This window comes from Natator depressus, chromosome 1, assembly GCF_965152275.1.
Source record: "Natator depressus isolate rNatDep1 chromosome 1, rNatDep2.hap1, whole genome shotgun sequence".
NCBI lineage: Eukaryota > Metazoa > Chordata > Testudines > Cheloniidae > Natator > Natator depressus.
This window is the reverse complement of record NC_134234.1, coordinates 202,599,638-202,616,247: the sequence shown is the minus strand read 5'-3', so window position 1 is coordinate 202,616,247 and position 16,610 is coordinate 202,599,638. Positions and strand designations below refer to the sequence as shown.

Sequence of the window (16,610 nt, the reverse complement as noted above, 5' to 3'; positions counted from 1 at the left end):
CTGCACCCTTTAATAAATCTCATGACTAGGATACTTCCTGCCTTCCTTCGCACCCCTCCCCCCGAATTTTCTAGACTAAATTTTCCTTTCTTTAATTTCTATTACTTGTAGAGACTTGTAGAATAACTAAGTGAACTAATGAAAAAGAGGGCAATAGTTGCCAGTGGAAGGGAGTATCAGGTACAAAGGGAGAGGGAAGGAGGGTATAGCAGCCACCAAGAAGAAGATGGGTTTTGGCAAGTGGACCATGAATAGACTTCCTTTACTTTGGTCCTAGAGAGTCATTGATTTCAGTGGCTGAGAAAGCCAAGAAAAGGGAGATCTGTGCTTTATTTTTGCAATAGCTGTATCTCATGCCTCACTAAGAAGATAAAGGCTTTCAGTGGATTCATGAGCAGATGTCCTCTCCTGTCCCTAGGAATTTGAGCTATTGGATGCATTCCATATAAACTTTCATCACCATTTCTGGTTTGAGTTATGAGGAAAGATTTTTTTTGTATGTGTTCAGTAGTGGGCCAGATGACTACTAAGAGAGACAGAACAGTTTACAATTATTTATTTCAAAGCTATAAATTCCCAGGAGGGGGAGTTATTTTTTTGGCGCGGTGCAAAGCCAGTACCAAGCAGTAGTGCAAAGAAAAAGAGAGGCCGAATAGTAGGGAATGCTTCCCTACAGGGAAGATTGATGGATTGATTAATTGGAAAGTGCAGTATTCTCTTAATGAAAGCGAATGTTTTCCATACCAACCTTTGATAATCTTATCTGTCATCTGTAGGGTTCTAAACAGTCTTCAGAGGGACAGACCTCTGAAGGCATTGTAGGCTGGTCCAGGAGATCTTGGTATGCCAACCTGTTGGGCGCTAGCGATCATGTTGCTCTTTTGGCTTGTGTTGGGCAGATCATGCACAGGAAACCTATGTGCCTATCAGCCTGATTCTGGAAGATCAAAGTGTAATAGGAAGGTGTGCTTTCTAATTTACGATTTTCTGTTTTGCTATAATTCCACAAGGCTGAAGATTGCTGTTTTACATTTAGCCTGTCACTCAAATGTAAAATTGTGATTGGCTGAAGCATTGGCTATTTTTTTGACAGGACTTTGCTGAAAGAAGCTTTTTGAACTGTATTCCAAGTGAGAATAAAGCTGGGCAAGCTGAATGTTTTTTGTGATGTCTATTTCAGAATGTTCTCATGTTTTAAAGCATTTTTCTGCACAAGGCAACCCACTTGATCAGGGACGGCTGAGTAAAACTATTCAGTTGAGTGAAAGCAGGTATAATGGAGGTCGCAATGCCAAATTTTATTATCTGCATTCTCGTTTAGTTTCATTGTAGTATTTCATAACTGTTTTTACATGGTTGTGTTAGAGCATTTAATAATCTGATCAGTCCATGTATTTAATTTCCACATTTACAATAGGGAGACAAGACACTGAAGAGATGTGTGCACAAACTTAAAAGCATATATTGCTTTTGTTTGGTAATTATGCTTCTGATTATGTAATATTTAATCTGTTTCAAATAGGTGTTTGGTATCCACAGTAATCAAAATGGAAGCGTGGGTAGTGCATGAATAGCAGGCAAAATGCTGACTGTTTTGCTGCATGGTGTAATTGATTTTAGTCCTGTTGGCCTTGCCTGTAAGGGCACACAGCCAAAAGTCCATCCAGCTCAGGAATAGAAATTTACTCCCATACAACACCTCAGTCTAAGTGTTAAGTAAATGTCAGGATAGTACTGTGCACTGCAATAGCAGATTGGATTAAATGTGTAGTCTCTTGGTATCTTGCTCACACTCCAGGTCAGCAGAGACTTGCATGTTTCAGGGGCCAAGTGTTAAGTCTGGTGGGAGAGGATGGGGAAAGCCAGTGATGGGAATAATTACTGCGAAGCCATCTGATTAAGAAAGAGCATTAACTGGCTCCAGGTGGGGACTTAGCCATGCAGCCTTGGCTGGAAGGATAGTCATGACAGTGTTTGAAAGATGGAGATATAAAATGTGGGGGGAAATGAAGGAACTTTCTGGATTCCAACAGGTCCTGGAGAAAAAGGAACTATTCAGAGGGGCCCCAACTTGCACGTCAGTTATTCAGATTCTTTAATAAACTTTTTTAAAAATCAGCAGCACTGGTGCATGGTGGCAGATTGTCAATTCTGGAGACTTGAGGTGTCTATGTCCACTGAACAGGTATAGTTTGAGCAGCAGCTGTGAGAGTTTCCCAAGCAATGTGTCCTAGACCAGGGGTGGGCAAACTTTTTGCCCCAAGGGCCACTGTATGGGGGGGCCGGGTAGGGAAGGCGGTGCCTCCCCAAATAGCCTGGCCCCCGCCCCCTATCCGTCCCCTCCCACTTCCTGCCCCCGACTGTCCCCCTCAGAACCTCTGACCCATCCAACCCCCCCTGTTCCTTGTCCCCTGAGCACCCCCTCCTGGGACTAACTGCCCCTCCTGGGACCCCACCCCGTAACCGACCCCCCACCTCCCCCCGGTTCCCTGAGTGCCCCGATCCCTATCTACACCCCTGCCCCCTGACAGGCCCCCTGGGACTCCCATGCCTATCCAACCCCCCCCCTGTTCCCCATCCTGACTGCCCCCCAGGATCCTCTGCCCCTTATCCACCCCCTGCCACTTTAACATGCTGCTCAGAGTAGCAGGACTGGCTTATTGGAAAGCCTCGGAGGTGGGCCGGCACAAGCCACACTGGCGGCATGGCAAACTGAGGCTGCGGGGGAGAGGGGACAGCAGAGGAGGGGCCGGGGGCTCAAGGGTCAGGAAGGACGGTCCCGCAGGCCGGATGTGGTCCATGGGCCGTAGTTTGCCCACCTCTGTCCTAGACACTTGTAGGAAAAGAAAAGCTCTATAGCTTTATAGCTGGTCCCCTGAGCCATCCATTCTGTAGGGCTGGTCATTTTAATCTTCTAGTTTTTTATGTTTTTTCCTTCAGCCTCTTTTCAGGGATGAATGATTTTTGTGGAAGTGGAGGACAAATAACATTGGCTAGAGCCAGGCACGGTTTAGATAGTTGGTGGAACAAGCTGCCTTACATGGCTCAGTGCATCTCAGTGTTGTCCTGTGTCTCCTGACCATAGATTTTCAATCATGCTAAATTGTATGAATTTGTGTCATGTCCACTAGGGTTTTGGTTAGGAAAATCAAAGTCCTTTCAGCTTCACAGATAAGATTTATCGTCCCAGGGATTCTTTAATCACTCCCAAATAGTTGAGGGATTAAAGAATTTTTCAAGTCTAAAGTAAACTCTTTGAGCAGGCAGGAATTCATGGACAGTCTTCATGAATGAGTTTTTTGTTTTTTTTGTTACAATCTGTTTTCTACAAAAAAAATATGTTATGTGGAAAATTATATGAAATCCTAGGCTGTGTCTATGAATGGAGAAAGGCAGCATTGCTATACCTGCCTGAATACACCACCCAGTAATCCAGACTCATTCAAATTAAGAGCTACAGAAATTTTTGACACAGTGACCAGTCCTTCATCACACTTGGCTTAGATCATAAGCTAATGTAGAGGACTTGACTTAGCTCCCACTGGACATAAGCCTGTTACAAAATCACCTCAGATTTATCAGTAGGCAGTTTCAACACCAGGTGTTGTCTAAGACTAAAATAAAGGTGGGTTACAGGTCAAGTTGAGGAGGATTGGCAGAGCAAGGTGGCAGTGGAAGACTATGATAGCTGGGAGTTCTGCAATTCAGGGCTGAGGACTGGGAGAGTGGTGAGGAGGAATTTGTCTAGTATCTGCAGTGCTACTAGTACGGGTGAATATTTCCCTGAGCATTAAAGGTCACCTAGTTGATCCAAAAATAATTTCAGAGATAGAAGAGAATTTGTACTAAGTACACTGTAGAACTAGGGGTGATGTGTGTGCTTGTGCACACATTCACCATATATCTTTGTTCTAGAACGTGGTTTTCAAACCGTGGGTCGAAACCCAGTACTGGGTCGCGGAATGTCAGGCACTGGGTCGTGGCGGCTCCGGTCAGCACCGCCGACCAGGCCAGTAAAAGTCCCGTTGGCCATGCTGCTAGTCCCTACCTGTTCTAACACTGTGCTGCCCCGCCCCCGGAAGCAGCCAGCAGCAAGTCCAGCTCCTAGCCAGGGGGGCCATGGAGCTCCGCGTGCCGCCTTCGCCCCGAGCACCAGCTCTGCATTCCCATTGGCCAATGGGAGTTGGGAGGGGGTGCCTGTGGGTGAGAGCTGTCTTGAGCTGCTTGTGCGCCTCTGCCTAGGAGCCGGACCTGCTGCTGGCCGCTTCCAGGGCGCAGTGTGGTCCACGGTGCCAGGACAGGCAGGAAGCCTGCCTTAGCACCCCCACTGTGCTGCTGACCGGGAGCCATGCGAGGTAAGCCTGCACCACAACCCTGTGCCACAGTCCCATGCCTGAGCCCCCCCAAACCCGGAGCCTCTTCCAGCACCCCAAACTGCACATCCCTGGCCCCATCCCAGAGCCTGCACCCCAATCCAGAGCCCTGACCCCCATCTGCACCCCAATCCCCTTCCCCAGTCCTGAGCCCTCCCAAACCCAAGCCCCCTTCTGCACCCCAAACCCCTCAGCCCCAGCCCAGAGCCTACACCCCCAGGATAGAGCCCTGGCCCCCCTCCTGCACTCCCTGCCCCAGCCCTGAGCCCCCAAACCCAGAGTCCCCCTGCACCCCAAACCCTTATCCCCAACCTCAGCCCCACACCCCAACCTTCTGCTCCAGCCCTGAGCCCCTCCCACACCCCAAACCCTCATCCCCAGCTCCGCTGGGTCACAGGCATCAACAATTTTCTTTAACTGGGTCGCCAGAAAAAAAGTTTGAAAGCCACTGTTCTAGAACTCCGTTCCAGCTCTGCTTTGAAATACCTGGAAGCTGTGAATTGCAAGTAAAAGCATGCTCTTGTGGCCACTGGATGTCACCATTCCTTCATACAAATAAAACCAGTTACAGTTTTTCAACTCCCAAACTCCTCTAGAAGATTATGGCTACTAGATGCTTTGAGTGGGGAAGCTACACTTCTCAAATGTTTGCTCTTTCTTAAAAGCAATGCAAAAGTTTTTATGCCTGGTAGCAGTATATATGGCCTGTGGCCATGTTTTTTGGGCAGTATCTCACCTTGGTACAATGGGGGAAGCCGTGGCTTCTTATAATTTGATAGGATGTGGTGTGGGAAATACAAAAGTGAAACAAATCTGCAAAGAGGACGTGTTATATTTTTTGCTTGTTTCTAGGGCAATGAACTTATGATTTTGAACTGTATGTTTTTAGGTAAGTCAGATTGGTCCAGCTAGTAACACTTTTATTGTTGGGTTTGAATTTCCTGGAGTTCAAATGTCACACTCAGCTAATGGGGACTTTTTTCTGATACTCACACTGTGTTGCTACAGGGAGGTGATGCACTCTTAAAGAAAGCCTAATCCAGCTGAAATGTTAAACTGAGACTCCTGCCTGTGTCCGGCTGCTCGGATTAAGTTAAACATCCTTTGGGAATTTCTGAACAGAGCCTGACCTATATTACAGTGTTCCAACTCCCCTCTATCAATAGTATGTGTTAGTGTATATAATACCTTTGAAAAAACATCACACATCTTTAATACAATACAGAAAATGTACCATTTGAACACCCTAGCAGCTCTGTTTTCCTGCACAGCCAAACTTCCTTGTTCCAAAGTGCTTTATACTTTACAGACACTAGTAATAACTTCAGTAGGGAAAACAAATTCTCTTCTTGGTTTTACATCTACTGCTAGAGTTGGTGTCATTAGCCTTTCGTTCTCTTAACTGATGGTTTTAGCTGTCCTCCTCCCCCAGCAGATGACATGGTGGAAGGTATGCTCGCTTCATGAATTGTCTGGAAAGGGGAACTACAGATGGGTATGTTTAGTGTTCTCTTCTCTCCAGTGTGCCATATCTGTCACCAGTGTGCACACTATCAGCCAAGAAAGAAAGGGAAGATGTCCAATATAGTTTTCTGAAGCTGTCTCTATCATGCTACTAGTGACTGGAAGAAATTCTTGCAGATAACTAGATAAATTATTGACAGAATTGAAAGAGCACTGGAGCTTTCTGGTCTGAACGATGAGGTATTCCTCAGGGGGAACAGACCCTGTAGTTCATTTCCAGTTTGTGCTGAATCTTAGTCACTTTGACAAGTGAACTCTAGCACTTCCATTATCTTGTTTTTATCTATAGTAAACGCATATGGGAAATGGTGGTTCCATGGTGGTGTCCCTACAGCCTCATTAACGACATTACCTGTTTGCTGTAGTATTTAATACAAATTGCTCCCCCCTCCAGAAAAAAAAAAAGTGAGGCTTATACAAAAATCCCCATGTTGCTTGGTGTTTTGGCAGGTGAGGGACAGGGAGGAGATGTTTGACCTTCATTCTGTACAAGAGTGATCCAGGAGGATTGAATCCCTACATCCCACAACTTGTTGGCTCATATTGGCAGTAGTGATGGCCAGCTCGGTGGTATTTCCAACACTAGGTTTTTTGTTTTCTGTATGGTGAAGGACAGAGAGGCTTGAATGGAGGGTTTAGCTTGTGACCTCCCAGCATCTTTAGGGAGTGTGAAAAGCTGCAGCATTTCATTTCCCTAGCTCTCTATGCACACATTTAAATAATACAGCAGCTACACAGGTGCCAGAGTTCTGACTCTTACAGGCCTATTTCAGCTCTGATTTCTGAGACAAAGAAAATGAAAAAGTAAGCTGTTAAAATGTTTTGGCTTTTGGAGCTTTCTCTTTCCCACACTTCCATAATGGGGAGGCTTGTAGTGAGTGAGGTGTGTGTGTGTGTGTGTGTGTGTGTGAGTGTATGTGTATATATAATATTAAAAAAAAATTGTAATTGACTGACATGATGATTTTGTCTGAATTGACAATTCTTGAGCGTTGCAGACTGGTTCAGCAACAAGGCCATAGTTATTTTGCTTTGTTGGCTGATCTGAATGTTTTGAACCAGTCTGGGGAGGGATTATTTGCCAAGTGGCAGAAAGCAAGGTCTTTAATGCCTGATTCAATTAGAGGTTCAGAGCCCAAATGCAAAAAACCTAGATGTCCAAAGATGACATCTTAAAGAAATCAAAACAATAAAAAATTAAATCCCTGGTGAGATCGATGATTAAAGAGAAAATGGTCAGAAAGCTAGTGACAAATACAGAAAGATATAAATGCTCATATATTTGCCTTAATTTAAGGGAGCTGTAGCTCTGGTATCTTGGTTTATTCTATCCTAACAGCTGTAAGGAAAAGTGCATTCACCCATGCTAACACCACCTCCTCCTCCTTATTCCCTCCACTTCTGTGATTCCAGCTGCTCTGGACCCTGCTGGATCTCTGACAGACCCCCACAAACCTGTTCTCCTAACTGATCTGCTTTCTCTCTTCTGCTTCCCCAGGCCAGTGATGTTGAAGGGTAGTGTGGAAGTGGGTCACATGAGGAATGCGTGATGAGGAATGAAGAGGGTTTCTGGTAATGGAAAGACAGGAACCATTCATGATCCTTGAGTAATTGCCCCCAACTGGCAAACCCTTTAAAATAGTCAGTTCCCTTATGCAACACACTTGTCTCACAGTAAATTGTTTTGTTTAGAGAATGCAAGAGACAAACAAACCAGGTTACATCATCCAGGAAGAGAGCTTTTCAGTCATGTCGCTTTCTAGCTCATAGCAAATCTCCTAAAGGAGAATTCAGAGAGCTGGTGGATTTCTTTGGCCCTATTTTTATGTTTGTAAAGAGGGGATAATGAACAGTATTACAACAGTACAGTGAGTGATGTATGAGATTCACGTCATGGTATCTGCAAGGAGAGCTAGTTCAGAATAGTTGACTCATCTTTAGCTGATGAAAAAATTACTTGCGTTGTGCACTTGGTTGTTGTAGGAGAGAATGAATAGTAGGCTGTATAAGATTAAAAAATGCCATATACTTCAGGGCTGCTTTCACATCAGTAAATTAAGGGTCCAAAGCTCTGAATGTATAGATATAAATTGTGTGTTTGCCAGTTAGTCTAGATGTGTATGTGTGTGAACGTTTACATAGGAACAGTAGTATGTAAAATATAATCTATAGATTTTTGAATAAGGCTGATCACACTGCTTTTTTTGGGGTGGGGGAGGAACTCACAAAAATGGATCAAATGTATGGATAGGTGTGACACTACACCTGTGAGAAATGAGATTTGACCAATAGGCTAGGGCATCCTTCCTCATTCTCAAAACCAACACTACAGGAAGAGATAAGAGCCAAAGGATAGGTACAAGTCATTTTGGCAGCAAAAAAAGGCTGCCAAAACAGGTGGGGAGGTTTCCGGGACGATGAAGGAAGAAGAAGGGGTGGGAAAAGAGAGAACAGGGTGTTAACATCAGAGAAAACGAGAGAGAGAGCAACAGTAGAAGCAGGTCTGCAGGTGTGGATTTGTGACAGGAATCTAAGTAGTAAATAAAATGAAAACATGCAAATATTGACTTGAGCGTCTAAAACTGTCCCCGGATTCTGGTGATCTGAGCTTTGTACTCATGGGAATGGAACCCTTGCTATGGAATTACAATCCTACATCTGGCAGAGCAGAAAATAAAAATCAGAATGAAAACAAAATAAATCACAAATGAAAGGTTGTAAACGAGGTCTGTATCACAAAGTTGTTGGACTTTGTCTTGTGGCAGTGAATTCCACAGGTTAATTATATACAGCATGAAAAGTGTTTATTAATTTTAAACTTTTTCTTTACATTTTTCATTTTATTTTCATTTATTCTTGTATAGGCAGAGAGCATAAATGGGAGTGCCAGGTTTCCTTTCTTTTCATTATTTTGTGTACCTCTCCAACCTCTCCCTTTTTGTTTTTGGGGACACTGAGCTCTTGAGTCTCAGAGTAAAAAATAATTGTAATCAACCCTGATGATGATAGTGTACTTTGTGCTGTAGCTTACTGCTGGCATGATTTTTTTTCTCCAAGGTACAAGTGTCCTATATAACTGCACACACCCGCTCATTAAAAATAAATTATATTACATATTCAGAAGGCTATATCTATAATGCGGCTATTAGAATTATTTACTTATGAGATTTGAAATCTCTCCCTTGAGGTACAAGGCCTTCTTATCAAGTATGTATAAATTTGAATGTCACACTGAATTTTATATTTATATAGAAAATGTATGTCCTGACTACAAAAAGTCCTGTTGTTGCTACCTTTGGCTTAGCTTCACCTGTGGTAGCAATAGTGAGAGTGCTAATGTAGGTAGGCTTTCTGAGGCTATGACTGGTACTTAGCTTCAAATTGAATCATTCTGAACATAGCAGATATAAAAGACACACTACTGTTCTTAAAAACAAAAACAAAATTGGAACCTTTTCTATGCTGGCACTACCATCAGTAGAACTTAACCGGTGGTAGCAAAAGTATGACTTATTTCTGGGAGAGAAGACTAATGTAAATAAGGCCTTAGTGATTTGCAGGGTGGCTCTTCTTTAGGTTAAGCGGTACCAGTAAATGCTCTCAAAATGCCCCTTAAAGTACTTATGTTTGCCCTCAAGTAATGATACTGACCCACCTCTGAGTTTGTGAAATGCTAAAATCCAGAAATTCTCCACATTTTTCGTGTACACATGATGTGCGTATGTTATGTGTCCTGTCAAAAATTCTCCATGTTTTCTTTATTCACTGGAGGTCACTGCTGTTTGCGTGCACAGAGTAGAGACAGCTTAAATAATTCAGTGAGCTATGAGAGAAGCACAACAGGCTGTGCACTCTAATTGGCTAATTAAGTCACAGCATTTAAGACTAGGACAATTGTGATTAAATGACTACTGCAAATGCATCCAGAGGTTTTCTTTCAAATTGGAAGGTATTAATTAAAAAGTATAGCCAGAGGACCCACTAGTGACAAGAGTCCCAGCTGAAGTCTGGGAGTACTGTGCTCCATTTCCATCCACATGAGGCCTCTCTAAGTGTCATGGAAATCTGTCATCTTTTTCTATAGATATCTCTATAGTTTTGGGTACCAAACATAGAAAATCTTGACACCTTTCTCTTCTGTCTGTTTTTATTTTTTTGAAAATTAACTGTTAATTATTCTCAATATGTATAGTTGGAAATGTATATCACGAAATATTATGCTCTAATAAGTGTTAGTCTCTAAGGTTCCACAGGTACTCCTTTTCTTTTTGTGGATACAGACTAACACAGCTGCTACTCTGAAACCTGTCATACAATTCTGAGTTTCAGAATAGGGTGGGAAGGATATACCAGAGTACTTGAGACTTCTAGGGCCAATTTTTGCCTCTGAAAATGAGCAGCTGAATCATAGAAAAATCAGGTTGGAAGAGACATCAGGAGGTCAGCTAGTCCCAACCCCCTGCTCAAAGCGAGACCAACCCAACTAAATTATCCCAGCCAGGGCTTTGTCAATCCGGGCCTTAAAAACCTCTAAGGATGGAGATTCCACTATTTGCCTAGCTAACCCATTCCAGTGCTCCATTCACCACCCTCCTAGTGAAATAGTTTTTTGCTAATATTCAACCTAAACCTCCCCCACTGCAACTTGAGACCATTTCTCCTTGTTTGGTCATCTGCCACCACTGAGAACAGCCTAGCTCCAGCCTCTTTGGAACTCCCCTTCAAGTAGTTGAAGGCTGCTATCAAATCCCCCCTCACTCTTTTTTCTTCTGCAGAATAAATAATCCCTGTTCCTTCAGCCTCTCCTCATAAGTCATGTGCCCCAGCCCCCTAATAATTTTCATTGACCTCAGCTGGACTCGCTCCTGTTTGTCCACATCCTTTCTGTAGTGGGGGTTCCAAAACTGGATGCAGTACTCCAGATGTTGCGTCACCAGTGCCGAATAGAGGGGAATAATCACATCCCTTGATCTGCTGGCCGTGCTCCTACTAATGCAGCCCAGTATGCCGTTTGCCTTCTTGGCAACAAGGGCGCACTGTTGACTCAAATCCAGCTTCTCATCCACTGTAATCCCAAGGTCCTTTTCTGCAGAACTGCTGCTTAGCCAGTCGGTCCCCAGTCTGTAGCAGTGCATGGGATTCTTCCGTCCTATGTACAGGACTCTGCACTTGTCCTTGTTGAACCTCATCAGATTTCTTTTAGCCCAATCCTCCAATTTGTCTAGATCACTCTGGACCCTATCCCTAACCTCCAGCATATCTACCTCTCCCCCCAGTTTAGTGTCATCCACGAACTTGCTGAGGGTGCAATCCATCCTATCATTCCAGATCATTAATGAAGATGTTGAACAAAACCAGCCCCAGGAACTACCCCTGGGGCACTCCGCTTGATACCGGCTGCCAACTAGACATTGATCTGTTGATCACTACCCATTGAGCCCCACTATCTAGCCAGCTTTCTATCCACCTTATAGTCCATTAATCCAATCCATACTTTTTTAATTTGCTGGCAAGAATACTGTGGGAGATTGTATCAAAAGGTTTGCTAAAGTCAAGATACATCACGTCCACTGCTTTCCCTATATCCACAGAGCCAGTTATCTCATCATAGAAGGCAGTCAGGTTGGTTAGGCATGATTTGCCCTTGGTGAATCCATGTTGACTGTTTCTGGCTAATTTCTAGTTAAACTAAGCACTGTGTGAATGTGATGTCTCATTTTATTTAATTCCTCTTTTAACATGAATAATATAAGGTGGACAAGAGTTAAAATCAAGACCCTTTATGTGAGGTCACAGATTTTCATCCCTCTCCCACCTCAGTGTGAGGTTTGAAATTAGGTTACAGACCTCTCTGAAACTGACAAGCTCAAAATGTTAAGCATCATGCTTGAAGCTTTGTTCTTGCTCTCTTGTATTATGCTTAGGGTTTTTGTTGGATTAAAAGAAAAATCTCTTTAGTCCTCAAAATACTTATAGCAATGTTACCATTTCAACAGGATCAGATTAAGCTTTCTCAAATATGCTGGAATTTTTTAAAAAAAAAACTTTTTTATTGATAAGTAATTAAGTAGGGTGTGTCAAGGAATTTGAAGTTGGCAATTGTAAAAAGTGTGAGATTGTGAGATGGAAGATATAATTTCCCCCCAATGGAGACTTGAATGGGCAGAGTGGTCATTGATCTGTTCGGCGTCACCTGCACTGGGAAAATGCCTCATGTTAGAAAACCTGTTAACTAATCTGTTTTGATTAGCATGATATTGAGTGTAATTTAGCAGTAATAGACAACTCATGTTTAACGTTGCATTCGCTTAAAAAATGGCAGCATGTTTTCTAACATAATGCACTTTCGGAGTGTAGACATAACCTTTGTTAAAACCTTAGAACCTTGCAAGCTAACATATTTCTTAAGCTGACAGCTGCCTGGAATACTGTTCTTGCACTTCCCTGTTTTGAATCTTTTCCTAATTATTTCTTCTGTTCTCTTTTCCAGAAAGACGAGGTGTACCTCAACTTGGTGCTGGACTACGTTCCTGAAACAGTATACAGAGTTGCCAGACATTATAGCCGGGCCAAACAGACACTCCCTATGATCTATGTCAAGGTAGGAAATTATAATTATAAATTGAAATAGGAAGTTTGGTGTAACACAGCATTTCTAATTGTTGTTAGTTCCCCCTAACCTGAACTTTAAATTCTCACACTAAACTGCAGGGTAGATTAAACAGTGAAGGGTTTATTTCAAGGCAGCGAAATCTATAAAAATGATTATAAGAGGAAATTATAAAAAATGATTATAAGAAGAAATGATTATAAGAGGAAATTGTTGGAGCCTAACTGTGTATATAAAAAAATTAAGGTAGCAAGTTTCAGCAATACTCTCTGCTGCAGTTTAGACTCCTACATTTAGGAGAAATGATAACGCAGCAGCAATGTTTTGTCCCAGAGATAAATCAATGTCTCTGAGCTGTTGTTGAAGTAGTATGTGTACAATTTAACTGTATGCCCTCTAGAGTTTGCCCAGTTATTTGGTTCTTATGCTATTAAACATTTTCAGGTGTTTGCAATTACAATAAGATCATATCCTGCTTAAAGGTTCTTATAAGTTTAAAAGCTCATGGCTTTCCTACATACACACTCTGGGGAAGCTGGTTTTACCTGAGCACCTTCTATCCTGTGAGAAGCGATGTGGTATCGAGGCCTTTGTAAATTCTCCTGCTGGGGAAATAACCATTTTGGGAGCTGTGGGCACTGTCATTCCTTCTAGACCTGGGGACTGTTTTTATACTCTTTTTCTGACACCACAGGCTTTTCTTTTCATCCTACTATTGATAAAGAATATTGTCTTGATGTCAGGAACACTTACTAATTTACCTCAAAGACATCTCAAAGGCAAGAAGAAAGTCAGATTACATCTATCTGTAGATTTTTATTGATTTGATTGATTGATTGAAAGGATAACTTAGCAAGGTAGGGTAGTGTCAGTTTTATTACCAAATAAGTCAAAGAAACGGTTAAGCCTCTTTGGAGTTGTCCACAATGTGAATTCTGGCAGTGGAGGTATATACTAAAATTATACATATAAAGTATAACATACTTTACTCCACTTAGTAAGGAACAATCAGTTGCACACATAAAAAATGCGAAATGACTGCCGAAGAGGGAGTACAGCAGAGAGAGGTATCTGGGGTTCATAGTGCTTCACAAGCTAAATCTGAATCAACAGTGTAACACTGTTGCGCCCAAAAAAAAAAAAAAAAAAAAAACACCACATCATTCTGGGATGTATTAGCTAGAGTATTGTAAGCAAGACACAAGAAGTAATCCTTCTGCTCTACTCTGCGCTGATTAGGCCTCAACTGGAGAATTGTGTCCAGTTCTGGGTGCCACATTTTCAGGAAAGATGTGGACAAATTGGAGAAAGTCGAGAAGAGCAATAAAAATGATTAAAGGTCTAGAAAACATAACCTATGAGGGAAGATTGAAAAAATGGATTTGTTTAGTCTGGAGAAGAGAAGACTGAGAGGGGACATAAGTTTTCAAGTACATAAAAGGTTGCTACAAGGAGGAGGCATAAAAATTGTTCTCCTTAACCTCTGAGGATAAGACAAGAAGCAATGGGCTTAAATTGCAGCAAGGGTGGTTTAGGTTGGACATTAGGAAAAACTTTCCAACTCTCAGGGTAGTTAACCACTGGAATAAATTGCCTAGGGAGATTGTGGAATCTCCATCATTGGAGATTTTTAAGAGCAGGTTGGACAAACACCTGTCAGGGATGGTCTAGATAAATTTAGTCCTGTCATGAGTGCAGGGGACTGGACTAGATGACTTCTTGAGGCCTCTTCCAGTCTTAGGATTCTATGATACAGCTTCTAACATTATATAATATGGAAGACAAGAAAGTAGCAATGTAAAATGACGACAACAACAATAAAAAATACAAATTGCATCCAGTTGTATTCTGAGATAAAGGTCGTCATACTAAATTTTGTATATACCAGTTTTTGACTCATCAGGTAATAAAGAACTCTTAGACTTTTTGGAGAAAACTTACAAAATACTTGTATATTTATAAAGGGAAATTCAGACAACAAATTTGACTTGTTTGCAATTATTGCATTTTAAAGTTAACATCTCCTAATGGTGTATCTGGGGTGCTATAAAATAACAAAAACTAACTTGAACCTGGACTCCGGCTGGCAGGGGCCAGCAGACAGGAACCACAGTCCAGCAGCGGGCTGAGCCACTCAGCCAGGGTCCCGGCCACCGGTCCCGCTCAGCCCACTGCCAGCCCAGGGTTCCATTCATCTAGGCAGACAGCGGGCTGAGCGGGGCCAGTGGCTGGACCCTGGCTGGCAGCAGAGTGCCACTAAAAATCAGCTCCCATGCCGCCTTTGGCACGTGTGCCGCAGGTTGCCGACCCTGGACTAGAGTTTTGAGTAGGGGAAGAGTGGATACTTCTGTTTAGTGTGCTTAGTTGTTCCCACTCCAAGTGAAGTCACTCCAAGCAGTGGTGACTATGATCACCTTCTTCCACCCAGAGCTTTAAAAGTAAAACTCTGGGTGGAGGGAGGTGAGGATGTTGGGACACAGCTCAACTAACTGGTGGAAAGACAGCATACAAGAAACACTGGAAGTGGGGTACAGCAGGGAATTGTTCTAGAGGTTAAAAGTAAAACCAGAGAGGGATGGTCTTTAAAATTTCCCTCTGGATGTATTGGACCAAATCTCAGAACTGTGATTTGGCAGCTAGAGAGTAGAAGCAAAGGAGACCAATTTAGGGTGGTAATTGTATTTTACTTGGGGCTGGGTGTCCAATAAATTCAGTGTTAAATTGAAGAACTCAGTCTCCTTTTCTCTCCTCCCTATCTCCTAACCATCTGAGATATGTAGAGAGATCCCCACAACAGTTGAAAATGAACCTGCTGTCCTATGGAATGAGGAGAAATGGCTGCTCAGCTACTTCTGACTGAACCTTGACAATGCCTTTACCTGCACCATTCTGTCCGTGTCCCCCCCCTCACCCCCATAATGATGAGATTTTTAGTTCACCTTCAAAATACCACAGTTCCACTCACACAAACAACAAGAATATTTTAACCAACAAGAATATTTTGCTAACACTCTGTTAAGCTCTCCTGGTCTCGTTTATTTTTCCATTGCGGCTGATCACCAGGATTGCATACATATTTGCATGGAAAAACTTTGTCCCTTACAGCTGCATTTCTTGTTTGTGCCTTATTCAGGTCTCAGTCTAGTGGATGTGATTCACTGCCACACTAGCAGTTGTGGCATCATTGACTGAAACTGTGGAGAGTAAAAGGAGGTTGGTTAAAGAGGTGCAAATTTTGGTTTGTAAACACCATGATACCTTGGTGATCCGCTCCAAGTAGTAAAATGAAGGACACATACAGGACTGTTTAACAGAGTGTGCAGTCCTCAGTATTTATAACACACCGTTAGAGTGTGTTTACCCAATGCATGGAGGGCATTGAGGAACATTCTCTGCATTAAATGATGGGTTTTCCCATCTTTGTTTTTTTGCAATGGCCCAGTGCTCTTTGTCACGAGTATGTTTCTAAGCAGAACCATTCTGGCACTTCCTCACACAGTACATCCTACTGTCACAATTGCACCAATGCATTCTGGGACTCCTGAAGCACCTGTTCTTCTTCAAGTGGCTCCTGCATATGCCCACTCGTGATGCACCAGCCATGTGCAGCTCAAATGTTAGGACCTTGCTAATGGTGTCCATTTGAGTGCTCATGCACTCCTCTTGCCATACTTTCCACACTGTATGGATGAGACTGTAAAAGGGGTGTGGTGTGTTAGCTCTCTTAGTTCCATCCAACTCTGTGCAACTGCGATAAAGTAGGAAGCTACCCAGACCTCATGTTTGGATCTTTCTCTTAGATAATGCACAGTTAGTTACGAAATGCTAGTTTTAGATACAGTTACTGGTTTTAGTTTAATTAGCATTTTTTGTGTTAGATAGCATAGCATTCAGAAGCTTTAGGTCTGTACTAAGACCTGATGGCAGATCCAAAAATAAAAACAAATAAAGCTTTAAACAATGTGGATTCTGCTCTTCAGTCTTTCTAGCATTGGATGCTCATACACTGTCTTGCCTGCCTTAGTGAAGGACCTTCACCCTACAGGTGCTCCATCTGCAACATCTTTACCCTGAGAGTAAAGAGGAAGAGACAGAATGGACAA

The 16,610-nt window shown here is 42.7% G+C and overlaps 1 protein-coding gene across 4 annotated transcripts in view; it reads left to right on the top strand.

Annotated features, from left to right (window-relative positions):
- GSK3B (glycogen synthase kinase 3 beta) overlaps positions 1–16,610 on the top strand; it is a 264,258-nt gene that overhangs the window by 130,536 nt on the left and 117,112 nt on the right. For all 4 annotated transcript variants that reach the window (XM_074974595.1, XM_074974579.1, XM_074974570.1 and 1 more), the window contains exon 4: positions 12,388–12,498. In XM_074974595.1, coding sequence (XP_074830696.1) covers positions 12,388–12,498 — 111 coding nt within the window. The remainder of the gene's footprint in view (positions 1–12,387; positions 12,499–16,610) is intronic.